General features: G+C 41.4%; 1 protein-coding gene across 1 annotated transcript in view; it reads right to left on the bottom strand.

The window, feature by feature from the left end:
• Positions 1-271: 271 nt before the first annotated feature.
• The window catches only part of cttnbp2 (cortactin binding protein 2), a 223,908-nt gene continuing 196,239 nt past the window's right edge, over positions 272-27,940 (bottom strand). Inside the window, 5 exon segments of the mRNA XM_068050528.1 lie at positions 272-1,032; positions 2,638-2,745; positions 4,495-4,627; positions 17,904-17,967; positions 19,840-20,022. Coding sequence (XP_067906629.1) covers positions 802-1,032; positions 2,638-2,745; positions 4,495-4,627; positions 17,904-17,967; positions 19,840-20,022 — 719 coding nt within the window. The 3' untranslated portion in view covers positions 272-801.

Raw genomic sequence — 27,940 nt, 5'->3', positions numbered from 1 at the left:
AACGAACTAACGAAAGCAAGAAAGCATTCTTTTAAAAGCATGCTATTTCTTCCATCTGTTTCTCTTCATACCTTTTACTTCAGCAAATTTCATTTCATCCATTTAAAAAATAAGTACAGGATTTCTGCAGCGAGCAGGTCGGTACAAACCGTGATCATTTCCAGACATGCACTGAGAAGTACAGTGCACCTACAGATTTGCGACTAACCGTGTATGACTTAATAAAAAAAAATACATAGATAGAATACCATTAAAACATTTAATATGGCTTCTTGTTTTGAAGGAATATCAGCATTTCCACTGCCATTTATTGCCACATTCTATTCACTGAATAACATCCAATGAAAAGATGTTTTTATATTAAAAATGTAAATACATTTGCGCATACTGTACATATCATGCCATGGATACGAACTATGTACCACATGGTTCTTCTCACTTCATAATATATATACTTCTGTGGAAAAACCCTGAATAACAACAATGCATTAACAACAATTGCAAATGTTTATATGTGCAACAAACCATTTGCTTTTTGTATAAATTCTCTCTCTTTCGGCAAAAAACAGCCATTTATAGGTACACAACCCAAGTATTCAATAAAACTGAAAGGCAACAAATAAAAAGTAGTGCTTTATCATAGCACCAACAAACATTCAATATATAGTCACTGTGGTCCCAAATAAACATACAGCAATAAAGAGGAACTTTACATTTTAATATATTACAAATCTGTGGTTCATATGTATACCGTTAAATTGAAGACTTCGTTAAAAAAAGCCTTCAAACAGAATTATATTCTTATTTATTTTTATTGGCTTCATGTACAGTTTTGCAGAGGTTCCAAACCTCCTTGGTTGTATTGTTATTCGATTCTAAATGCCTTGTATTACTGTTGCTGCGATGAATATGGTGTGTGTTATTCAGGAGTACAGGTAGATGCGACTTCATTCTCGAGATGCCCGATCTGCTCACTTTTTTAATGCTGCTACTTGACATGGGTGTGCCATTTTTTATAGTACAGTCAGAAACCTGGAAAACCAACAGACTATTAATATATTCTGAATAAAACAATTTTATGTGTTTTACCTACCATTTATTGCCTTTACCTTTAAAAAATTGCTCAATTGTATATATTACTGTGTATTTAGCATTCTTTTGTCAAACAGTTGGCTGAACAAAATTGATTATCCATGAGTTTTTACAGCTTTAGGGATGATGGATTGGGGGGGGGGGGGGGGGGGGAAGCGCGGGGAGTTGGGGGGAGAGTTGTGGGAATGTGGACATAGAATAAAATTGTGAACATTCTGATCTTGTTCCAAGTGCTACAATACCACAAAAAGAATTGACAAATGCGTGACATACAGTAATAACTGGAGTTGACTGTTGGCCATTGGCAAGACTTGAACCTAAATGACCACTACGTCTCATATGTTAACAATTGTCAAAAGGTTAAAAGAATTTTTACAATTGCAGTCAGTCTAATAAACTGAACAAAATACACTCTACTATACAGTAATATATTTCAAATAAAAATAACATAAGGCAAAGTACGCATCATTTATTTTTAAACGTGGAAGTAGTCATAGTGGAAATCCATAAAGACAAACAGTAAGGCCTGACTATTTAACTAAAGATAAAATATGCACAGGGTTATATAACCACTGACCTTAGCCAGGTTTCTTACAGTCTCTTAATAATATAGCATACTTAAAATTAGGTAAGTTTTGAAGAAGGGTCCACACTCTAATCAGTTTCTCCACAAACACTTCCTGATCTGCTAAATGCTTCCAGTGTTTCCTGTTTTTGTTTGAAGTTCACTGCTACCATCAGCCAACATATCTTTGTAACTGGAGCTACGAAGGATCATTCGCACTAAATGAAATTATGTTTGTCTCCCTCCCTCTCTGATGAGAATGTGTTCGTAGGCTAGATCAAACTAAAACTGTCATTTGTAATTGCTAGTATGTAAATATTTGTAATTCCAGGAATTAACTGTTGGCAATAGCTACACACCTGGAATAATAACTCTAAACTGTAAAATATAGCCATGTGGTTTGTTAATTTAACAATAGCATTTAATAGCCTTGTAACTGTGGAAAGATGTTCTGAAATCTTAAGGTAAAAAGTTGGAGCATGGTGCAAGGATTATTTTTAAACGGGAGGTGTTATCACCATCAACTTCCTTAGCATTCTCCAGGTTAGTGTGTAGCAACTCGTTCCCAAGTTCCCACCTATGCTGTTCCATTATCCACTATTAAGAGATGCACAAAAAATAGTGGTTTAATTTGCCCTTCACTGTGCTCTTTCCCTCAGGAAAGCCATTCAATCCCATTCAAAGCCACCCCCATATGGACCATTCAAGATTAGGAAGTCACTATGAGGTAATTCTACAGGTGTTTGGGGGTGGGAGTGAATGTACCTTGTACAAGCAGAACAGTTGAATACAGCATTGGGCCACATTACTTAAAGGAATGACACTGTCTATTTTACAAGTCATCCAACAAGATTCAACAAAGGGCTCAATTTGCTACTTGTGTAATTTCTTTCTACTGAACTTCTATTAGAGGATATGCATCAAAAATCTCCCTATAATAGCGCAATGGGAAGACCTTTAAGGTTCCAACCTTATATTACCTTTGGTGCTGGTATCTGAGCAGCATGATGATCTTTTAGCATCTTTAGGGATGACGGATTACTCTGAGAATCAGGACTTATAAATAAAAGATCCTTTGACATGTCGATCTGTGACAGAGAAGACTATTTCAATTTTAAAATTTACAAAAATCGCAACTGCAGATTTCTACTTCAACATATGACTTCCAATGTCAAACCATTTTATAAAATGAAAATTGCAGTCAACTCAGTGGATTTGTGAAGCATTTTCTAATTAAGAGTAACCTGTTACAGGAATTTATTTAAAAATCAATGCAAAACAGAAACTATATAGTTCTTTTTAAGGAGGCCACGATTATACTTTCCAACTTCTTGAACAGTGAACTTAGTCAAGGCAATCAACATTAGCCACGTGTTATGTTTACATGATGTTCATCTTTGACATACATTAGAAACTAAAATGTCTGAGAACACCTTCCTTCCAGATTTATGCCAAATAGTAACTGTAACATTATAAAGTAATTGATGTATTTAGATGAAACAGACAGGAGTTAAATGAAAAATGAATACACATTAAAGTTAAAGCAGCTGACACCAACTTTGGGACTAACTTTAGGTGGCTTCACAGTGGAAAGGAGGAAATCAGCAAACAAGGCCAGATGCATTTATATCATATCCCCAGAATTATTTTAGAAGCATGGCCACTGTTGTGAGTTTAAGGAGGCACCAAATTGAACACTGCAAGAACTCACAAACAATAACTGAGATGACCAGTTAACCTGTTTTTAGCGTTGTTGGTTAAAGAAGGACTGTTGGCAAAGACAGTTAGCGAACTTCCTGCTCGTTGAATAGAATCAAAGAATGATACAACACAAATGGAGCCCATGTGGCTCATCATGCCTGTGCCAGCTCTTTGATAAAGCTATCCAACTAGTCCTACTCCCCCACTTTTTCCACATAGCCCTGTAATTTTTTTCCCATTGAGTATTTATGTAATTCACTTTTGAAAGTTACTACTGGATCAGTTTCCATCACCTTTTCAGACAGAGAATTTGACATTACAACTCGCTGTGTCACCTGTGGTTCTTCTGCCATCACATGACATCTGTGCCAACTGGTTACTGATCCATTTGCCACTGAAATCAGTTTTTCCTTATTTATCAAAACTGTTCACAATTTTGAGATTTTGAACCACCTCTATCAATTCTCCTCTTAAACTTCTCTGGTCTAAGGAGAACAACCCCAGCTTCTTAACTCTTTCCGCATAACCAAAGTCTCTCATCACTAGAACCATTCTAGCAAATCTCTTCTGCACCCTCTCTAAGGTCATGACATCCTTCCTAAAGTGTGGTGCTCAGAATTGGGCATAATACTCCAGCTGAGGCCGAACAGCGTTTTATGAAGGTTTAACATAACTTTTGCACTCTATACTGCTATTATGAAACCAAGGATCCCATATGCTTTTTTAACAGCCTTCTCAACTTGTCCTGCCACCTTCAAAGATTTGTGTACACGCACCCCTGGTCTCTCTGTTCCTGTACCCCCTTTAATGTGGTGCCATGGAATCTTTTACATTTAGCTAAAATGACAAACAGGGTCCCAGTTTAAAACATCATGCAAAAGACAGCACCTCCAGCAATGTACCACTCATTCACTGCTGTATTGGACAGATTATGCACCCAAGACTTTTAGTGGGATTTGAACCCAGACCATCCTGACTGAGAGGTGAGAGTACTACCAATTCAACTGAATACATAAAAGTCTGAATCATTCAATTCATATACGTTAGAATTGATGTTAGGTGATCAACCCAAATAGGTTACCATTAACACCTGTATGGCTAGATCACCATGCAGTCTATTTGAACAATGATCTTACCTTGCTTATATCAGACTCAGACTTGCTTAAGCACATACTCTGCAGCTCTTCAATGATGTCAACATCTTCATCAGTGTATAGGGACAATCCTTGTTCTAGGTCTGCAGTTTTGAGTGGACCACTCTTTTGGGGCCTTGAATTTAAAAAAGTTAAATGTTTTCAGTGATTTAAAAAGTTAAAAACATTCATAAAAACTTTCAAATGTATATTCATTTTACTCTGAAAGGTCACTTAGTTGATCTTACACTTACAATCATGAAAGAAAGATGACCAATGCAAAATAGTATGAACTTCAGATCCCTGGGCCTGCAACTTCTAGCTTAAATATTGGTTGCAATATACATTCTAATTTTCAGAAAAGCCTTTGGGGGGAAAAAAATCCCTCAAATCACTAATTTCAAGCTAGTCAGTCATGTGTATCCTGTTTCAAGTCATTTAAATCTTCCGTAGATCTGATATCACCTACTGTTAAGTGTTCTTTGAGATATGGTGGAGAGGATAAACGCAATGAATGCGGTGTGCATGGATTTGCAGTAGCTCTTTGACAAGATACCACACAGGAAGACTATTGCAGAAGATTAAGTGATATGAAGTGAGAGGAAGAGCAGCAAATTAGATTATAAACTGTTAGAAGGAACACAGACTAGGAGGTTCTCCAGACTCATCTTTTGTTTCTTTACTTGCCCAATTACCACCCTTTTGTCTTGCACCATCATCCTTTTTGACATTTAATCTCTCCTACCTTCCACTCTATCACAAACCTTCCCTTTTGCTCTTTCCCCTCCCAAAGCCCACAATCTTTCCTTGCCTCTGTACTTGCTTAAAACCTGTTACCATCTGTAACGATGGGCCATATGGTCTACTCCTGCTCCTATTTCTTGGGTAACACCTTTCATCAGAGCTGGAAAGGCATCAAACTAAAACGTTAACTTGGTTTCTCTCTCCACAGATGCTGTTTGACCTGCTGAGTATGTCAGCATTTTCTATTTTTATCATACTAAGAGTTAAAGGTAATTTTTCACAGTTTGGAAGCAGTTAGAAGCGTCCCACAAATTTTGTCAGGAGCCCTCTTCAGTTCATTGTGTACAACAATAATTTGGATATACAGTTAGAGTGAATGATGTACAAATATGCAGATGATACTGAAATATGAAACATAGGAGCAGTAGTAGGCCATTCAGCCCGTCAAGCCTGCCCCACCATTCAATTCAATTGTGGCTGATCTTCCACTTCAATGCCTTTTTCCCGCACTATTCTCATATCCCCTTACAACTGTACAGCACAGGAAGAGGCCATTCGGCCCTCCAAGCCATGTATTTGTCAAGATGCCTCTTAAACGTCGCTATCGTACCTGCTTCCACCACCTCCCCTGGCAGCAAGTCCCAGGCACTCACCACCCTCTGTGTAAAGAACTTGCCTTGCACATCCCCTCTAAACCTTGCCTCTCGCACCTCAAACCTATGTCCCCTAGTAACTGACTCTTCCACCCTGGGAAAAAGCTTCTGACTATCCACTCTGTCCATGCCACTCATAACTTTGTAAACCTCTATCATGACGCCCCTCCACCTCTGTAGTTCCAGTGAAAACAATCCGAGTTTATCCAACCTCTCCTCATAGCTAATGCCCTCCAGACCAGGCAACATCCTGGTAAAACTCTTCTGTACCCTCTCCAAAGCCTCCACGTCCTTCTGGTAGTGTGGCAACCAGAATTGCACGCAATATTCTAAGTGTGGCCTAACTAAAGTTCTGTACAGCTGCAGCATGACTTGCCAATTTTTATACTCTATGCCCCGACCGATGAAGGCAAGCATGCCGTATGCCTTCTTGACTACCTTATCCACCTGCGTTGCCACTTTCAGTGACCTGTGGACCTGTACACCCAGATCTCTCTGCCTGTCAATACTCCTAAGGGTTCTGCCATTTACTGTATACTTCCCACCTGTATTAGATCTTCCAAAATGCATTACCTCATATTTGTCTGGATTAAACTCCATCTGCCATTTCTCCGCCCAAGTCTCCAACCGATCTATATCCTGCTGTATCCTCTGACAATCCTCATCACTATCCGCAACTCCACCAACCTTTGTGTCGTCCGCAAACTTACTAATCAGACAAGCTACATTTTCCTCCAAATCATTTATACATAATACAAACAGCAAAAGTCCCAGCACTGATCCCTGCAGAACACCACTAATCACAGCCCTCCATTCAGAAAAGCACCCTTCCACTGCTACCCTCTGTCTTCTATGGCCAAGCCAGTTCTGTATCCATCTTGCCAGCTCACCTCTGATCCCGTGTGACTTCACCTTTTGTACCAGTCTGCCATGAGGGACCTTGTCAAAGGCTTTACTGAAGTCCATACAGACATCATCCACTGCCCTTTCTTCATCAATCCCTCAAAAAACTCAATCAAATTAGTGAGACACGACCTCCATTCACAAAACCATGCTGCCTCTCGCTAATAAGTTCATTTGTTTCCAAATGGGAATAAGTCCTGTCCCGAAGAATCCTCTCTAATAATTTCCCTACCACTGACGTAAGGCTCACCAGCCTATAATTTCCTGGTTTATCCTTGCTACCCTTCTTAAACAAAGGAACAACATTGGCTATTCTCCAGTCCTCTGGGACCTCACCTGTAGCCAATGAGGATACAAAGATTTCTGTCAAGGCCCCAGCAATTTCTTCCCTTGCCTCCCTCTGTATTCTGGGGTAGATCCCATCAGGCCCTGGTGACTTATCTACCTTAATGCTTTGCAAGATGCCCAACACCTCCTTCCTTTTTGATAATGACATGACCAAGACTATCTACACTCCCTTCCCTAAACTCATCATCCACCAAGTCCTTCTCTTTGGTGAATACTGATGCGAAGTACTCATTTAGTACCTCACCCATTTCCTCTGGATCCACACATAGATTCCCTCCTCTGTACTTGAGTGGGCCAACCCTTTCCCTGGTTACCCTCTTGCTCTTTATATACATATAAAAAGCCTTGGGATTCTCCTTACTCCTGTTTGCCACTTTTCATGACCCCTCTTAGCCCTCCTGACTCCTTGCTTAAGTTCGTTCCTACTTTCTTTATATTCCTCAAGGGCTTCGTCTGTTCCCAGCCTTCTAGCCCTTACGAATGCTTCCTTTTTTTTTAACATCATTTGTATTTAGAAATCTGTCAATCTCTGCTTTCAACATACTCAATGACTGAGCTTCCACAGCCCTCTGGGGTAGAGAATTCCAAAGATTCACAACCCTCTGAGTAAAGAAACTTCTCCTCATCTCTGTCCCAAGTGGCTTCCCCCTTGTTTTGAAGTTCCCCTGGTTGGAGAACCAGGGAAAACATCTTAGCTGCATCTACCCTGTCTATCCCTTTAAGTATTTTGTAGGTTTCAATGGGATCAGCTCTGATTCTTCGAAACTCTAGAGAATACGGGCCCAATTTCCCCAATGGGCCAGTCCTGCCATCCTGGGAACAAGTCTGGTGAACCTTCGTTGCACTCCTTCTATGGCAATAATATCCTTCCTAAGGTAGGGGACTAAAACTGTACACAGTACTCCAAGTGTGGTCTAATCGAGGTTCTATGCAATTGAAGCAAGACTTTACTACTCCTGTACTCAAATCCTCTTGTGATAAAGGCTACATACCATTAGCTTTCTTAATTGCTTGCTGCATCTGCATGTTAGCTTTCAGTGACTTATTGACAAGGACACCCAAGTCCCCATGTACATCTACACTTTCTAATCTCTTACCATTCAAGAAATACTCTGCAAATCTGTTCTTCCTACCAAAGTGGATAATCTCACATTTTTCCACATGATATTCCTTCTGCCATGATCTTAACCTCTCACTAAGTCTGTCCAAATCCCCTTGAAGCCACTTTGCAGCTGCCCCACAACACACGTTCCCATCTAGTTTAGTGATATCTGCGAACTTGGAAATACAACATTTGGTCCCCACATCCAAATCATTGATATATATTGTGAACAGCTGGGGCCCAAGTTCTGATCCCTGTGGTACCCCACTAGTCACAGCCTGCCAATGTGAGAATGACCCATTTGTTCCTACTTTCTGCCTGTTCAATAATCCTTAATCCATGCCAGTATATTATCTCCTATCCCATGTGCTTTAATTTTGCTAACCAACCTTCTGTGGGGGACTTTATCAAAAGCCTTCTGAAAATCCAAGTATATCATGTCCACCGACTCCCCTTTATCAATTGTTAGTAACATCCTCAAAAATCATCACACATGATTTCCCATTCATAAATCCATGTTGACTATGCCCAACCAGGTCATTATCCAAGTGTCCATTTATCACATCCTTTAGAATAGATTCTAGCATTTTCCCAATGACTGATGTAAGGCTAACAGGTCTCTAATCCCCTGTTTTCTCTCTCCCTCCCTTCTTAAATAGTGGGGTGACATTTGCGACCTTCCAATCTGCAGGAACCGCAGAATTTTGGAAGATGATCAACAATAGATCCATTATCTCCACAGCTACCGATTTCAATACTCTGGGATGGAGAATATCAGATCCCGGGGACTTATCAACCTTCAGCTCCATTAATTTATCCAATATAACCTTCTTACTCATACTAATTTCCTTCAATTCCTCATTCCTCCTAGTCCCTTGGATCTCTAATTCTGGGAGATTTCTTGTGGCTTCCTCAGTGAAGACAGAGCATCTTGATTAATGAATTCTGGGGACCAAAAGAGCTGCAACAGGTTATTGGTAAGAAGATGGAATGGGCAATACAGTAGCAGATGGAATTTAATGTCTGTAAATGTGAGGTGATACATTGTCTTTTCTGTCAACACGTAACAACTACGCTTTGAATGGGGGGAGTGGGATTGGGGGGAAATCAGGTTCACAAGATTTAAAAGCAGCGCTTCATGTGGGAAAGGAAAAGCAGGCTACTAACCCCTTCCCCATTCAGGGATTCACTAGTAGACATCTAAACTAAACTGACGACCAGCCTCTCCCAAGAACATATTCTTAGCAGAAATCTCATGCTGGGTTCACATGAATAGACATAACTGACATGCAAAACTCTGTAAACTTAAGGTTATCCAAAACTCTGCTGCTCATATCCTAACTCCCACCAAGTCCCGTTCACCCATCACCGCCGTGCTCACTGACCTGTATTGGCTCCTAGTTGAGCAACACCTCCATTTTAAAATTCTCATCTTGTTTTTGAATCCATCCATAGCCTTGCCCCTTCCTATCTCTATAATCTCATCCAGTCCTACAACCTTCAGAGATATCTGTGCTCCTCCAATTCTGGATTTTGCACTAATTTAATTGTTTCACCACTGGTGGCTGTAGCTTCAGCTCCTGAGAACCTAAGCTCTGGAATTCTCTCCCTAAACCTCTGTATCTCTCTTTTCTTCAAGATGCTCCTTAAAACCTATATCTCCTTATGTAGCTCAATGTCAAATTTTGTTTGCTAATGCTCCTGCAAAGCGCCTTGGGATGTTTTAGTACATTAAAAGGTACTATATAAATGCAAGTTGTTGTTGAAATAACAAATTGCTTAATATCCTCTGATTTTTATCTAACAACAATTGGCCATTCACCACACTCACCTTTTCAATAGTTTCAGCTTGTGGCTGAAGCTTGTGCAAATTAATTTTGTTGTACAGCACAATACAGATCAATTCCATTTTTTTAAAAAAAGCAAAGATGATGGAAAGTGCAGGAGGGAACTGAAAAAGTTAATGAGACACAATCGAAACAAGAAAAGCTTAATAGGCAACATTAAACTGAACCTGAAGACATTTTGTAAACATATAAATATATCAGCTAGGGAAAAAGTGTGGCCTATGAAGGACCCAAAGAGAAATCTTCATATAGGGGTACAGGACATGGCTAAAGTATTAAATGAGTACTTTGCATCTGTCTTCACAAAGGAAGTGGATAATGTGAAGGTTACACGAAAAGAGGAGGGGGAAGTTAGGGACAGGATTGTAATAGATAGAGAAGACATACTAAAAAGATGAGCATTACTGAAATTTAGTAAGTCATCTATTAGATGGAATGCATTTAGATTCCTAAAAGAAGCATTTTCTGTCTGTATTTCAGACTTCCAGCATTTTGCTTTTGTATTTAGGTTTATTAAGAAGATGGAAGCACGTGGAATTAAGGAGAACTCATGGCATGGATACAAAATTGACTCAGGAAGCAAAAGGTGGTGGTGGATGGACGTTTTTCAGACTAGGTGACTTGCAATGGTCTTCCCCAAAGATTAGTTTGAGTCCATTATTCTTTTCAGTTTTTATGAACTTAAACTCGGGTGTAGGGAGCAGCATTACAAAGTTTGCAGGTGATACAAAAGTTGGCAAAGTAGCAGGTAGTGTTGAGGATAATTAGAGGCTTCAGGATGACAGACAGGATGGTGAAATGGGAAGCACTGTAGATGGAGTTCAATGTGAAAAGTGTGAAGTGATGTACATTGGAATGACTAATATGGAAAGATGCCATGCTATAAATGGCATGATTCTAAAAAGTGTAGTTGAACAGACAGTCCTTTGTGTCCACAGATACAACTCATTAAAGGTGGCAGGGCATGTTAATAAGGTGGATAAAAAAAACATACGTGTTTCTTGGGTTTACAAACGGAGGAAGAGAATATAAAAGCAAAGAGATCATGCCAGAACTTTATAAATCACTGGTTAGACCTCCGCTCGAGTACTGTGGACAATTTTGGGCATCACACTTCAGGAAAGTTATCAAGGCCTTAGAAAGGGTACAAAGGAGGCTTACCAGAATCTGAACCAGGGAAGAGGAACTTCAGTTATGAAAAGTTGGAAAAGTTAGGACTGTTCTCCTTGGAACAGGAAAGATAAGAGATGACCTATTAGAGGTTTTGAAGATGATAATGTTACGACCAGGTGAGAAATGTGTCTAAGGGTCTTTTGCTGTCTTTACCTGGTCTTACTGTAACAGGGTTTTATTTCTAAACACACCGTGTTTTGAGCTCCCCTTTTTTTTGAATCCTTGTTTACAGTTTTCCAATTATAAGGCAAAGAAACCAACACATCAGGTTTTCTCAGGTTTAAAAGGAGAAAAGTGAAATTTATTAAAACTTACACTTAAACTCTAATCCGGTTGATGCCTACTGATATACAATGCGCCCACACTAGCATACACCTGTGATATTCACATGCAGATCGGGACAGAAAAGAGAAGAAAAGATAAAGTGGAACAGTTTGAGGCAATATCGTTACTGTGCTTCGAGCTCAGGATATAGTCCTTTTGTAGGTAATTCTTGCTGTTTCGTTGGGCCCACTATTCTGCTTAAACCTTGTTCACGTAGGAAACATTTCTCTCTTTGAGGTTCACGTGTTTTCACAAGATACAGTTCCATGGGAAGGAGATGGGAGCAGGCAGAGAGGAGAGGATTCTGCTTCAGTTCCTGGAGCACACGGCGCTCTGAGTTCAAATCCCCTGTTGGAAGTTTAAATCTCAACACCTCAACAGTCATGTGGCTAAAACTGGTCTGACCACTTCTTCTGTGTTTGTGGATTCTGCTATCTTAGCAGTCAACCTGGAATGCTAGCTCTCCCCACCTTCAACGTCTGGTAATCAAAAAGTCCATTGTTGGCTGAATGGGTCAGAGCACGGTCCTTTGTCCCTTGTTCCAACACTGTCTCTAACCGTGCAAATGTCTTTCCAGCCAGAGGCTTGCAATTTAAAGTTTTAATGTTCATGTAGCGAAATAATGTGTACCTCAGTCTTGGCAGGTGGTTGGGGGGGGGGGGGGGGGTTTGCCTGACAACTCCACACTCAGGGTAATGAAATGCGATTTGAAGAAAAATGATGCATTTCAATATAGAGTTTGAGAGAAATAGAAGATACAGAAAGAAAAACCATGCATTCTTCTCATTCATTTCCATTCATTCACCAATCTTAAAGCATGTTAAAAATGGTCTGTTCTGGGGGGACCAGGGCTTCTTTACAAAGACTTCTAACTTCAGGGGATGGGTGGTTCCCTTTTCCTCTGACTGTGGGGGAGGAGTCTTTGTTACTCTCCCCTTTGTTCTCTGGGACACTCCTACCTGCAGGTATTTGCGCAGACTTGGCTGCATTCTCCTGTGGTACTTCGACTAGGCAAGGCCTCACCTTCACGGTTTCTCTGCCCCCTAGAGGTTTCTCTTTGTCTCTGCAGGTTCCTGTAAATGCTCTTAGCAACTCTGGTGGGGTGCTTCTCGAGTCTGCATTCACAAAGGAGGATGTGGGGTCTAACCTTTCACATTTAGCAGGGTTGGTTGACCAGACAGTCGGGGTCTTCATCCGGGATTCATCCAGGACTTCCTTTAACCTGCCCTTTTGGTCACTTTTTCCCCTTCTCTTTCTAAACGTTTGCCAGCATTGTGCCTGCCAGTCCCCTTTTGTTCTCGGCGGGGGTCCCTTACAGTTCACCAGCCCTCTGGTGGAGGGTCTTCCCAACACCGGTACAGGACTTAGGGGAGCAGGTTTCACTGTAGGTTGGGGTTTCCCCTCAACCTGGCACATGTGGCAACTCCTACGGTACGCCACCACATCTTCGTGGAGTTTTGGCCAGTCAAACTGCTGTCTTATGCGGCTTTGGTCTTTCATATACCGGCATGTACAACCACTGTAGTCTCGTGGGCCCTTCTTAATATTTCTCCCCATTAACTCTATGGCACCACTAACTGGCGAACTACTGTCACTCCTTTCCCTCAGGTCTGTGAGGAGAATAAAAGCAAAATACTGCAGATGCTGGAAATCTGAAATAAAAACAAGAAATACTGCAAATACTCAGCAGGTCTGGCAGCATCTGTGGAGATGCTGCCAGATCTGAGAGAAGAACTCCATTTCCTCATCAGTCCCCTATTCTATAATTAGTAGCAATCAGGGACTCCCTCTGCTTCACTTTCAGACTGGGCAGCCTGTGCTAATTCTCACAATACTGGGTTGGCTCACTGAGCTTCACTTGTAAAAAATCCATTTAATTCATTCCCTGGGTCTCCTAACTTTCCAAAGGAAGTCTCAGATAGACAGACCTCATAGCCACTTGCCTGCAGTGCCAATTCAATCTCCTCTGGGGGAGCTGGTTCGATCAAGACCTGATCCACTATACATTCAGGAACTCTGCAAGGGACCGTCTCCTGCCACTGCCCTGTCTCTCTGACCTCCTGCGGTCTTTCTTTCACTACTGGGGGGGGGGGGGGGGGCAACCACCTTCACCCCTGCTAGATCATTACCTAGGAGAATCCCTACAGTCACCTGTCCCGAAACTAGGTCACACTCCAGGTGCACCCAGTGTACAGGTACAGGCATACACTGTCCTCCAATACTATTCACCACCATTCTGGTGTTCACTGCACTCTCTGGGGGAAAGGTCAGGCCTTTTCCCAGTAAAAGGGATCTAGTGTCCCCTGTGTCCCTGAGAATTACTATGGGCTTGCTTGCCCCACTTGAGGGATATGGGGTTACTTTCCCTTCAAATATAAAACACTGATAACCTTCAGGAATCCTATTAACGTTTCCTGCACTGGCCATCGTAAGCTTCCTGGGTTGCACTCTTACTGCAGTTAAAGCCACAGCTTGTTCTGCATTTTGCATCAGGCCCTCGTCTTCACTGAGCAGGCGTGTCCTGATTAACCCTACCGGTTTCCCCTTTAGTTTCTAGCAGTCAGTTTTTAAATGCCCTGCCTTATTACAATGGAAGCACACAAGTCTCCGGGTCTCACTCTTGCTCACAGCACCACCTTTTTTGCCTGGAGGAGGGCCCCCCGTGTCTCCTGCTTTCTTTTCTCTTCCAGGACTGCCTGGGCAGATATCAGCTTCCCACCTTTTGTTCTTTTTGGATTTGTGGGGGGTAATTAGGAAAGGTTCTCCCCTGGGAAACTGACTTATAAATTAAAGCAAACTCATCGGCCAGAACGGCTGCTTGCCGGGCTGCCCAAACCCACTGCTCCTCTACATGGGTCTTTATTGAGAATGGGAGAGTGTTTTTAAATTCTTCTAACAGGATTACTTCTCTGAGAGTCTCATAGTTGAGCTGTATTTTAAGAGCCCTCAGCCACTGGTCTAAAGCCGGCTGCTTACTTCTTTCAAACTCCAGATAAGTTTGACTGGCTTGCTTTTTGAGGGTTCTAAACTTCTGGCGATAGACTTTGGGTACTAATTCACACGCCCCGAGGATAGCATTTTTGGTCAGTTCATAATTTGATGAACTCTCATCTGGCAACAAGGAATAAACCTCATGGGCTTTTCCAGTTAGTTTCCTTTGCATTAAAAGAGACCAGGTCTTAGCTGGCCATTTTAGTTGCCTTGTCAGTTTCTCAAAAGACACGAAAAACACTTCCACATCTTCCTCATTGAATTCTAGAATTAATTGAGCAGGTTTTAGCAACCTTGTACCCAGCCCTGAATTGTGCTCCTCCATACTGGCCGTGCTTTCACTAGGGTTACTCTGTCGCCCCCTAGTTAACTCAAGCCGCTTGAGCTCTCTCTCTTCGGATTCTTTCCGGAATATTCTTTTTTTCTCTCTCTCTCTCTCTCTTTACTTCTCCTCCCTTTCTCTCTCTCTCTCCTGCCTTTCATTTTCTTCACGTTCCTTTTGGAAGGCCCTCTCTCTCCCTCTCCTGCCTCTCTTTCCCGGTCTTCTAATTCAAGGTTCCTTTGTTCCAAGTGTATCTTTGCTATCAGTACTCTCTCTGGGTCTGCTTCTAACATTGCCTCTGCTTCTTCAGATTCAAGGGAAAAATGGTTGGCCACTAGCCTTAGGAGCTCAGACTTCCTAGCCTTGCCACGTACAGTGATCCCACACTGCTCAGCCATTTTTCTCAGCTCCTCCACAGACAGTGCTTTTAACCTATCCCAAGTTACTTCACCCTGGCTTGGAGAGCTACTCGCTTCAGTTGCAGACATGTTAGTATTCAATCACACACAATCACAAGACAACCTGTATGAAAATTTTGCTCTTTTGATTGGGAACTATTTGGCTCCCCACTTCCAATTTCACTCCTTCGTCTATGGGTAAAAATCCAGACGCTAACACCCAAATTTCTGTTAAGACCAGGTGAGACAAGTGTCTAGGGGTCTTTTGCTGTCTTTACCTGGTCTTATTGTAACAGGGTTTTATTTCTAAACACACTGTTTTGAGCTTCTTTTATTTTGAATCCTTGTTCACAGCATTCCAATTATAAGGCAAAGAAACCAACACACCAGGTTTTCTCAGGTTTCAAGGAGAAAAGTGAAATTTATTAAAACTTACACTTAAACTCTAATACGGTTGGCACCTACAGATATACGATACGCCCACACTAGCATGCACACGTGATATACACATGCAGATGGGGGCAGAAAAGAGAAGAAAAGATAAAGTGGAACAGTTTGAGGCAATATATTGTTACTGTGCTTCGAGCTCACGGTATAGTCCTTTTGTAGGTAATTCTTCCTGTTTCATTGGGGCCCAGTATTCTGCTGAAACATTGTTCACGTAGGAAACTTTTCTCTGAGATTCACGTGTTTTCACAAGATTCAGTTCCTGGGGCACACAGCGTTCTGAGCTCAAATCCTCTGTTGGAAGTTCAAATCTCAGCCAGCTAGTCATGTGACTAAAACTGGCCTGACCACTACTTCTGTGTTTGTGGATTCTGCTATCTTAGTCAACCTGGAATGCTAGCTCCCCCCACCTTCAACATCTGGCAATCAAAAGTCCATTGTTGGCTGAATGGGTCAGGGCATGGTCCTTTGTCCCTTGTTCCAACACTGTCTGTTACCATGCAAATGTTTTTCCAGACAGGGGCTTGCAATTTTAAGTTTTAATGTTCATGTGGCGAAATAATGTGTGCCTCAGTCTCGTCAGGTGGGGGGTTTGTCTGACAATGAGAAGTTTTGAGAGAGTAGAGAGAGAAAAATTATTCCCTCTGGTGAGAAGATCAATAATTGGAGGTTATAGATTCAAAAGCATCAGTAAAAAATCTAGAGGGGAGATGAGGATTCTTTTTCCCCCACTGAGAGTCGTCAGAATCTGGAACGCTTTACCTGAAAAGGTGATGGAAGTGTATTCCAGAAACAATTTTAAAAGGCTGTTGGATGGGTACTTGGGGATGAGGAACTTACAGGATTATGGACAAAAAGCATGGATATGGGACTAAGCATGACTGCTTTTTCAAAAAGCCAGTATAGGCATGACAGGCCAAATAGACTCCTTCTGTGCTGTAAGTTTTTATCCTAAAATATGACACCTACCATGCATTGTCTGATACAAACAAACACCTCTTCATCCCTCCATACCATCAATTGAATTTGGCTAAATCAAACTTTGGGCAGCCATATATAATTTATTTACATACCAAAGAAAATTAAAAATTAATTACATGTATCTTTCATTACATATAACTATTTGGAATTCTCTTCATCATGGTTTAGTATCAACCTTCCTGTTTTGTTTTTCTGTTTGGAGTATTTGTAGAGCTTACATTGGACTTTTTTTTTGGTACTTTCATAGCCAGCAAACTCTCATAGTTGTGAGATTTTGCCTTTTGTCGTGCATTTTGATTGAAAATGTGCTCATTGTGAAACTCATAATCATTGTGAACAGGAGATAACACAGGGTCATACACACAGTCTCAAATTACATTTGCTGCTGGGAAACCCACAAAACAATCTTAACTTAATAAGTCATGAAACAAATTATCTGGTAAAATAAAGTACCCCATTTGCACAAAAATAAATTAAGTTGTCCATCTGCTTGGGCAACAATCAGCATTAAGCCTCAACAAATGAAAGCTGACTGTGCTGGACATGAGAACATAGGTACCCTCTATATCACGCCAACAACACAGCCTTTTAGCTAAAGGTCACCTATTCAAACTGCATCAAAAAGCATTTTCACCATCCCAAATCCAATTTCTGATCCGTCAAAGATAATAACTGTAATTATTCAGCATATTATTTAACAGACTTGGATGAAGACTGCAGCAAAATTTCAAAGATAAGATTGACTATACAATTTACTCGCGACAATCTACTGTCATCAAGAAGACATGTGTTAATGCCTTTTTTAAAAAAAAAAGGCATGACTGAATCTGTTATTCATCAGGCATCTTACCTATACACATCCTTTTATGATTAAGAGTGCTCTAATTGCAGTACTGCAGTATGTGATGATTTATTCTACCCCATTCAGTATTTGGCCTGATACAACTAATGTTTACAAAACTGAAAGTATGGAGAAAACTTACAGAAAATTAAAATGTATTATTTTTCCTCATTTCTAGATAATTACTAATGACATATTTGGTTTTGTATGTTCACAAAAATTAAATTGTAAAATGCTAACATAAAATCCAGTAGTAGAAAGTAACTAAAGTATATATGGTTTAACTGTTTCATTAAAACAGTGGAGAGAAGAATTTTGCTAAGCTGAAAGAAACTTACTGCAATTTCACCTGCGTATTCAACTTGTTGAAGCTTTTTGGCAATTCTGGCATAGGCTGAATACCTACTCAAGAGAAAAACAATACATTAGGCAACTGCATATTTGAGGCAGATCACAGTTTAGTCATTTTGCCATTTCGACCTTGGATTTTATATCTTGAATTTTTGTTTGTAAGAGTGCAAATGCACTTGAGATACCATTGTAAAAAGCTTGAGTTCTTCACTATAAAGCCGCTGATGTTGTTTACACTTCTTCCATTATAGAGAAAAAAACTTTATTTGTTCTGCTTGCATGTCAACTCCCGCACACAAAGCTTTCCTGAATTCCAGCACCATGCATGCAGTAACTGTCACCACTGGTGACACAGATTGCATTTAACAACTGCAGTGCATCACTTTTAGTGTCAGAGTTATACAGCACGGAAACAGGCTCTTTGGCCTGTTATTAAACCTATCTATTCTAATCCCATTTTTCAGCACTTGGCCCGTAGCCTTGTATGCTAGGGCATTTCAAATGCTCACCTAGATACTTCTTAAATGTTGTGAGGGTTCCTGCCTCTACCATCCCTGCAGGCAGTGTGTTCTAGATTCCAACCACCCTCTGGGTGAAAAATCTTTCCTCAAATCCCCACTAAACCTCCTGCCCCTTACCTTAAATCTGTGCTCCCTGGTTATTGATACCTCCGCTAAGGGAAAAAGTTTCTTCCTATCTATGCCCTTCATAATTTTGTATACCTCTATCAGGTCTCCCCTTAGCCTTATCTGCTCTAAGGAAAACAACCTCAGCCTATCCAGTCTCTCTTCATAGCTGAAATGCACCAGCCCAGGCAACATCCTGCTGAATCTACTCTACACCCTCTCCAGTGCAATCACATCCTTCCTATAGTGTGGCGACCAGAACTGCACACGGTACTCCAGCTAGTGTTTTACACAGCTCCATCATAACCTCCCAGCTCTTATATTCTATGCCTCGGCTAATAAAGGCAAGTATCCCATATGCCTTCCTAACCACCTTATCTACCTGTGCAACTGCCTTCAGTGATCTATGGGCAAGTACACCAAGGTCCCTCTGACCCTCTGTACTTCCTTGGGTCCTACCACCCTTTGTATATTCCCTTGCCTTGTTAGTCCTCCCAAAATGCATCACCTCGCATTTCTCAGGATCAAATTCCATTTGCCACTGCTCTGCCCATCTTACCAGCCCATCTATATCATCCTGTAATCGAAGACTTTCCTCCTCACTATTTACGACACCATCAATTTTCATGTCATCTGTGAACTTACTGATCATACCTCCTATATTCACATCTAAATCATTAATGTACACTACAAACAGCAAGGGTCCCAGCACCGATTCCTGTGGTACACCACTGGTCACCGGCTTCTAATTGCAAACATAACAATGCCTCCTTGCACTGAAAAGTTAAAGACAATTTAAATGCATCTGCAGAACTCCAATAAAGCTGATGTGCAAAGCTTCTAAATGTGTAAAATGGTTAAGGAATTAATCACTTTTAAAAATGCCAGTTTGCACTCGGCAGTATCCCACAATAGCAAATAAATGAATGAAGATTTAACTTATCTGATTTTGGTTACACTGAGCAAACAACGAATGTTGACCAGAAAAGCTGATAGAACTTCATGTTCCTCTTTGAGCAGTGTCATGGCACCTTTACATCCACTTGAGTAGACAGCTGGGGCCTTGGTTTAACATTTTATCCAAAGCACATGTTTAAGTGCCATACTTGACTCTGCATTGCTTCCCATTGCAAACCCAACTGCAAGAATATACTTTTTGGAAGTCAAAATAATGTAAGAAGTAAAACTTATAAAATGAAGAACAAATATTTTAAGGCTAGAGTCCTGATTAATTTTTGCATACTTTTATTTTCTTGACCTTTTACAATAAAGTGTATGGTATTGCAATGCACCTTACCCTCTCTTTTCCCTTCAAGTTTACTCCATGATTGAGACACTGAATGGGACGACTTCTTGCGGGGGCCAGTGCAAACTTTTCGCCAAGCATTGCTGTCAATTTTCTTCTTGCTCGTTTTGTAATTGGATATCATGCTTAAAGGAAAACTCCATCCTTGGAATTCTGGTGCATATCGTTCGAACTCTGTAATCAGATGTTCTCAATTAATAGGTACGGTTCCATCAGACATTCTAACATACCCAAATTAATTGCTACAATGCCTGGTCACTGTGCAAAAAGATTTTCTATCTGAGAAATTGAGGTGGCCTGTCCATGGTTTTGCAAACATGAGGGGTATGACAGCAGCCTGAAATAACTCATTAATCAATTTTCATACTCAGTGCCACTTTCAAATAAAAGAAACATTGATCAACTCAGTATATGAACAATACTTTCTTTTTAAAGATAATAAAATAAGTGCTAAAATAGTCTCAATAAAATAAGTGACTCACCCGGTATGTAATTTATTGTACTGGATATACATTTGAAAGCTCATAAGTATGTGCATAAATGTTTCTCAGTGGACATGGTTAGAACATTGTTTTGTACTTTATTCAATGAATGCACAGTCCACACAGCTACAATCAATTATTTGGTACTAACTTGTTAATTGACTCAGTGCAAAGTTCTGCACGTGTTCACAAACTGGGTAGGTCAAGATATCAATCATAATAGAGGAGTGGATATCTAAGAAATAGGACTTGGGTGTTAATGATGGATAAGCTGTTTTCCTTTTCAACTCTCCTAATGGTTCAGTTACAATAGTCAACATCTATACCGATCAGAAGATCCGAAGTTTAATTCCCAACCTATGCAGAGCTTGCTGCTCTCAGCCACATTAGTTGAAGCAACATTACAATTCATCGCAGAATTCTTGGGATTGGGAGGGAAGAAATCAGTCAGTCAATGTTCCCATTCCTGATTGCTAATCCAGTGACGCGTGCTGGTGAATGCTGGTGTGGACGTAGTTAGGGTCTCAGCTATGATGTCTCAAGGGCGGAATAGCCCATCAACACTCATATTTGGGATTAGACATGAAGAATGACCACCTGAGCAATGTATTGCGGTGCAGCCATATTTAAATAACAACTTGAATTTATATAGTGCCTCTAACGTAGTAAAACATCCCGATGTGCTTCCCAGGCACATTATCAAACAAAATTTGACACTAAGCCACATAGAGGTATTAAGTCAGGTGACCAAACGTTTGGTCAGATGGGACTTTTAAGGAGCACCTTAAAAGAGGAAACAGAATGTACTAAATGGTGGAGCAGGCTTGATGGGCCATTTGGTCTATGCCTGCTCCTATTTCTGTGTTCTTGTGAGAGGTAAAGAGGCGGAGAGACTTACAGAAGGAATTCCAGAGTTTATAGGGTCTTGGTAGCTGAGGCATGGCTGCCAATGATGGGTGTAGTTGCTGCATAAAGTGCATGCTGTTTATCCCAAAATAACTTAAGTCCATCGTACCATTCAACAGTCACCTTGATACTGCATTTAGTTGGCAGTGTAGTATAAGGATGTTAAAGGGTTAATGCTGAAGACACTGAGAGCAATCCTTCCCATTGTAAGAGTGATGATGTCATAGTTAAATGAGGTTAGGCTGGAGAGGAGAGAGCAGCACGAAGGATGCTAGCTTAGGAGGCTTGATGAGAGTGTATATATTATGTAAATAATAAATAGCTCATAGTCTCAGACTCAGGATAGGTCAACTTTCTCCAGAATGTCCATGTTACACTACTGAATACAACACACATGGTGGCACGGGTTAAAACAACCAAGCAAATTTGAAGATCTCCCTACCTTGTGGGGAAGCGCCAGGAAAACAGCATAACTAGTCAGGGAACTGCAACAAACTCAGGAGCTGAGCCGTAGCCACAGAAGACACGAACAGTGAATGAGAAAGCCCTGCGGCACAGAAGCATGGAGGTCAGCATCGGCAATCCAAGTCCACCGATCGGGTCAGAGTTTTAGCGCCAGGCGAAGGTCCAAGATCGAGTGAGAGATTTGTACAGGGCCAGTAATGGTTAATGGCGTACTGGGTCAAAACCACAGACAGGGAAGTCGATCTCGGGTGAAGAGACGACTCGGGAGTCGGGTGGAGGCGGCAGCCATTTGCCAGCCAGATAGCGAGACAGCTCGTGGAAAATCCCCAAAAGACCACAAAAACATCCATTCAAGATTTTAAAACAAAGACAAACTCTGGAAATCTTTACTAAAGTGAAGAAAGTTAAATGGATTCAAAATTTGGCATGCCAGAAAGTTTTCAAGATATGGATTCAAAACTTGGCATGCCAGAAGATTTTTCAAGATCTAGAAGGAGCCAATCAGGTTCAAAATTGGCCTATTTGGAGGAAGAGGTACCTAAGGTGCAAGGATTGCATCCCAACTCCATACAAAGTCAGAAGTTGAGCAGATGAACACCCTTTTATATTCAGTAGGTGCGATTGCAGACGATGTAATTGTGAGGCAAGGGGTAAACGAGGCTTCTGATAAATTTGAAGATGTGCTTCAAGCTTTTAATAAATATTTTAATCTTTGCAGCAATAAAATTCTGGAAAGGGCCAAATTTAATAAATGAGCACAGTAGATAGGCGGATCAACAGATTCTTATATTAATGATCGATACCGTTTGGCAGAGGGATGCGAATACTGTAAATTAAAGTCAGAACTAATCAGAGACCGAATAGTTGTCGGCATAGCTGACGCATCTTTGTCAGACGTTTTGCAATCACAGGAGAACCTTACACTTGAAAAGGCCATTCAGATTGTAAGACAGGCTGAAGTTTGCAAACGAAATAGGATCATTCTGCAGGCTGAAGAAAAGCCGTGGATGAGAAGAAGTCCAGTGACAGTACAGTTTATGTAGCCAAGGTTTGAGAAACACTTTGTGGAGAAGACGACACACACAGGGAGAAGGTGCAGGACACTGGGAAACCGTGCCAAAGCTGTGGAGCTAGGAAGACCCATAGAAGGGAGCAGTGTCCAGCAAGTAAAGCTGAGTGCTTCAACTGTAAAAAAAACTGGACATTTTAGGAAAATGTGCCAGAGTAAAACTTCTTCATTCAAGAGTGCAAAGCAGAAGACTTTCACGCAGACAGCAGTGAATCAAGTGCATCAGTATCCAGAAGATAAAACACCAGGAGATTTCCTAAGAGAAATAAATTGCCAAATCAAACATTCTGGACCATGGACATCTACATAAATGGATACCTTGCGAATTTTAAACTAGACACAGGTGCTAGTGTCTCAGTTCTGTCAGACCAAGAGCCATGGTTGATGAGACATTGCCTACAACCAGCAAACACACAGTTGTATGGTCCAGGCGGGACACAACTGAGAGTAAAAGGCAAACTGCAAGCAACTCTCCAACACAGAGGGAGATAAACTGTGAAGACCTTATGTGTCTTGCAAAATCAAGAATTTTCTGTACTAAGTAGAAAAGCATGCTTAGACCTGCATTTGATCAAGAAGATAGACAAAGTCAAGCAAACAGGGGTCAAGAGTCGCTTCCAAGTAGAATACCCAAGCTGTTCACTGGGCTCGGAAGACTCAAGATGAAGTACAGAATCACACTCCAGGAAGGGGCCAGGCCAGTGTGTGCCTTTACACCCAGAAAGATATCTCATCCATGATTAAGCCAAGTTTAAGACCAATTGAAAGAGATGACAAGAATAGGAGTTATCTCTCCTGTAACACAACTAGCGAAGGTGTTTGGCCATGTTTCCTGTCCCAAAACAGAATGGAACTCTGTGTATTTGCATGGATTTAACACAGCTCAACAAAGCAGTAGCGCATGAAATTCACCCAATGTCCACCGTTGATGACAGCTTAGTGAAACTCTCTCAGAGCATCATGTTTACAAAACTCGATTCCAATAGCAGGCTTTGGCAAGATGAGACCTCAAGATTACTGACTACATTTATAACACCTTTTAGGAGATTTTGGTTTAATGGGCTACCGTTTGGAATAACTTCTGCACCAGAGATCTTTCAAAGGTCTATGTCTAACATGTTAGAAGGGCTCAAAGGATTTATTTGTCACATGGATGACATCCTGATACATGGGCAGTCAGTAGAGGAACATGACCAAAGAGTTGAACGGTTCGACAAAGTCTTCAAGACACGGGACTTACTCTGAATGAGAAGTGCAAATTTTCCAATACCGCAATTCATTTCTTGGGACACATAGTGAGCAGAGAAGGCATAATGGCAGATCCACAGAAGACAAGGGCCATTACAGAATATCCTCCTCCTACTACCGTTCAACAGCTCCAGAGATTTCTAGGAATGGTAAACCAACTAGCAAAGTTTCTATAATAAAAGCAAAATACTGCGGATGCTGGAAATCTGAAATAAAAAGAAGAAATGCTGGAACCACTCAGCAGGTCTGGCAGCATCTGCAGAAAGAGAAGCAGAGTTAACGTTTCGGGTCAGTGACCCTTCAAGCATTCAGGAGAATAAAAGAGATGCCTATATCACCGGACATCTTGACACAGTACAACCCTACATTACCTATGACGATAGCGACAGATGCCTCAACAGGGTTCGGGGCCGTTCTTTCAGGAGCGATCCAATGATTCCCGTAGACCGATATTGTATGCATCAAGAGCTTTGTTAGACACAGACACACGGTATGCAGTAATAGAAAAAGAAGCACTAGCCATTACTTGGGCATGTGAAAAATTTTCTGACTACATCGTTGGATTGAGTGTCATCATCGAGACAGACCATAAACCAATGGTATCTTTGTCAGACGAGGAGACTGCAAAAATGCCTCCATGAATACAAAGATTCCATCTAAGGTTGCTGCAGTATACATATGAAACAGTATACGTCCAAGCAAAGTTGCAATCGTCAGCCGATGTGCTTTCTAGAGTGACAGTAGACCATCCAACACAGCAGGATGTGAATTTTGTATATGATATAGAATCATATTCTGAACACATTGCACAAAATTGGCCAAACATAAAGAAGTTTCAGGAAATACGCCAAGCCCAAAAGAGTGACAAGGACTGTAGTCGCGTAAGGCAGTATTGCATACAAGGGTGGCCACAAGAACGTCCAGGTGGGAGAACAATGAAAACTTTTTGTGAGTATCAGAAATACTTTACCCTTTAGATGGCTTTTTAGTATATGAGGACAGACTAGTCATTCCTAGTCCACTGAGATCAGAGATCTTAAATGGTCTACACTAAAGCCATTTGTGTATAACCAAGTGCAGACCGAGGGCACAATTTTTGGTATGGTGGTCTGGGATATCTAAGGATATCAAGAACGTGATCCAAAACTGTCAGACATGCGCAGTACAGAGACCAGAATGACGTGAACCCCTGTTCACCACACAGTTTCCAACCAGACCGTGGTAAAGACTTGGTATGGATTTATTTATGTTCGGCGGGAAGTCATACGTGATCATCATCGATTACTTTTCAAAGTGGATAGAAGTCAGAAGATTGCATTCTATGACGACAGAAATGTTCATCAAAGAACAAAGAACAGTACAGCACAGGAACAGGCCATTCGGCCCTCCAAGCCTGCGCCGATCTTGATGCCTGCCTAAACTAAAACCTTCTGCACTTCCGGGGACCGTATCCCTCTATTCCCATCCTATTCATGTATTTGTCAAGATGCCTCTTAAACGTCATTATCGTACCTGCTTCCACCATCTCCCCCGGCAGCAAGTTCCAGGCAGAACTCCAAGACATCTTTGCGACACATGACACCCCTGACAAAATATTGTCAGACGACTGACCACAATTCACAAACTAATATTTTTCTTACTTTGTGACGAAGATGGGATTTCGACATCTCACGAGTTCGCCAAGGTATCCACAATCGAATGGCGAGGCGGTAAGCATTGTAAGAACCAAAAAGTCATTAGTAAAAAAGAATGAAGATTGTCAATTTCATTTTTAATTTATAGATCTACACCACTGATGTGTGGATTGTCACCAGCAGAACTAATGATGGGCAAGAAGATAAGAACACAGCTTCCTAAATTGCCGAAGAACTTGCTTCCCGGATTGAATGTCCAGCACTATGAAAAAGTAAGAGACAGAGAGACCTCTTACAGAAGGCAACAAATTCGGAATTATAAGAGAAGATACTGAGCAAGAAACTTACCTGAACTAAAAAATGGTCAAAGAGTATGGATACGCGACCTGGCGATTGTGTGTTATTCATACGACTGAAGGAAATGCAGGAAAAAAATAGGAAAACTTTTTTTTATTCGTTCATGGGATGCAAGCATTATTGTCTAGGCCAGCAGTCCATGTCGGGTAGGTACACCCACAGTGCCGTTAGGAAGGGAGTTCCAGGATTTTGACCCAGCCACAGTCAAGGAGGACGGTATATTTCCAAGTCAGGATAGTGTGTGGCTTGGAGGGGAACTTGTTGATGTTCCCATGCATCTGCTGCCTTTGTCCTTCTAGGTGGTAGAGGCCACGGGTTTGGAAGGTGCTGTCTCAGCAGCCTTGGTGTATTGCTGCAGTGCATCTTATAAATGGTGCACACTGCTGCCACTGTGTGTCGGTAGTGGAAGGAGTGAACGTTTGTGGATGGGCTGCCGATCAAGCGGGCTGCTTTGCCCTGGGCGGTGTCGAGCTTCTTGAGTGTTGTTGGAGCTGAAGTAGAGCGTATTCCATCACACTCCTGACTTGTGCCTTGTAGATGGTGGACAGGCTTTGGGGAGTCAGGAGGTGAGTTACTCGCCGCAGGATTCCTAGCTCTAATAGCCACGGTATTTATATGGCTACTTCAGTTCAGTTTCTGGTTAATGGTAACCCCCAGGATGTTGATCGTGGGGGACTCAGCGATCGTAATGCCATTGAATGTCAAGGGGGGATGGTTAGATTCTCTCTTGTTGGAGATGGTCATTGCCTGGCACTTGTGTGGCATGAATGTTACTTGCCACTTATCAGCCCAAGCCTGGATATTGTCCAGATCTTGCTGCATTTCTACAAGGAGTGCTTCTGTATCTGAGGAGTCGCCAATGGTGCTGAACATTGTGCAATCATCAGCGAACATCCCCACTTCTGACCTTATGACTGAAGGAAGGTCATTGATGAAGCAGCTGAAGATGGTTGGGCCTCGGACACTATCCCAAGGAACTCCTGCAGTGATGTCCTGCAGCTGAGAAGACTGACCTCCAACAACCACAACCATCTTCCTTTGCGCTAGGTATGACTCCAACCAGCAAAGAGTTTTCCCTGATTCCCACTGACTCCAATTTTGCTCGGGCTTCTTGATACCATACTCAGTGAAATGCTGCCTTGATGTCATGGGCAGTCACTCTCACCTCACCTCATACTGATCCTTCCAGTCAGACTACAACCAGATCGGGGAGAGTTGCCAAATCTCCCAACCGACTAAATCTGTGAAGTCAGAGACGTGGGGGAGAGAGAGAGGATAGTAGATAAGCCAAATATGTAAATATGTTTGATAACATGTTGGATAAAGACTTCGGGGGAGATGTAGTGTAAGGATGTAAAGGGTTAATGCTGAAGACAGTGAGAGTAACCCCTCCCACTGTAACAGTGATAATGCCAAAGTCACAAGGTTAGGCTGGAGAGAAGAGAGAGCAGCACGAAGGATGCTAGATTAGAAGTCTTGATGAGAGTGTTTATAGTATTATGTAAATAATAAACAGTTCTAAGTTGACCTTGTCCTGAGACTCAGACTTTCTCCAGAATGTCCCCGTTAGACTACTAAATACAACACACAACAGGCAGCACAATGACAAACACTCTGGATGTTCCTAACAACAGTATATCAAGGTTTGACAGAAAGTGTTTTCATCCTCAAGATTCCATCATTCACAATTGAATTGCAAGCTTAAGAAATTAAAATGTATTGCTCTCCAATTTGTTTGCATTTCATTTTAGAAACAGTTGGTTTGTTTCAAAAAAAGTCTGATCAAATCCTTTGGATGTGCCCCTTTTCAGAGTTGTACAGTTTCAAAAATACATGGGCTTGGAGGTTGCCAAGGAAAAGCAAGAACAGTCTCAGAGGGCAGCATGCTTTGTATTTTGAGTTCAGATTCTGTGCAGGTCAACTGCTCAATA

This window comes from Heterodontus francisci, chromosome 18 (assembly GCF_036365525.1).
Source record: "Heterodontus francisci isolate sHetFra1 chromosome 18, sHetFra1.hap1, whole genome shotgun sequence".
Taxonomy (NCBI): Eukaryota; Metazoa; Chordata; class Chondrichthyes; order Heterodontiformes; family Heterodontidae; genus Heterodontus; species Heterodontus francisci.
Note: the sequence above shows the minus strand (reverse complement) of the source record. Positions and strands in the feature narration are given on the sequence as shown.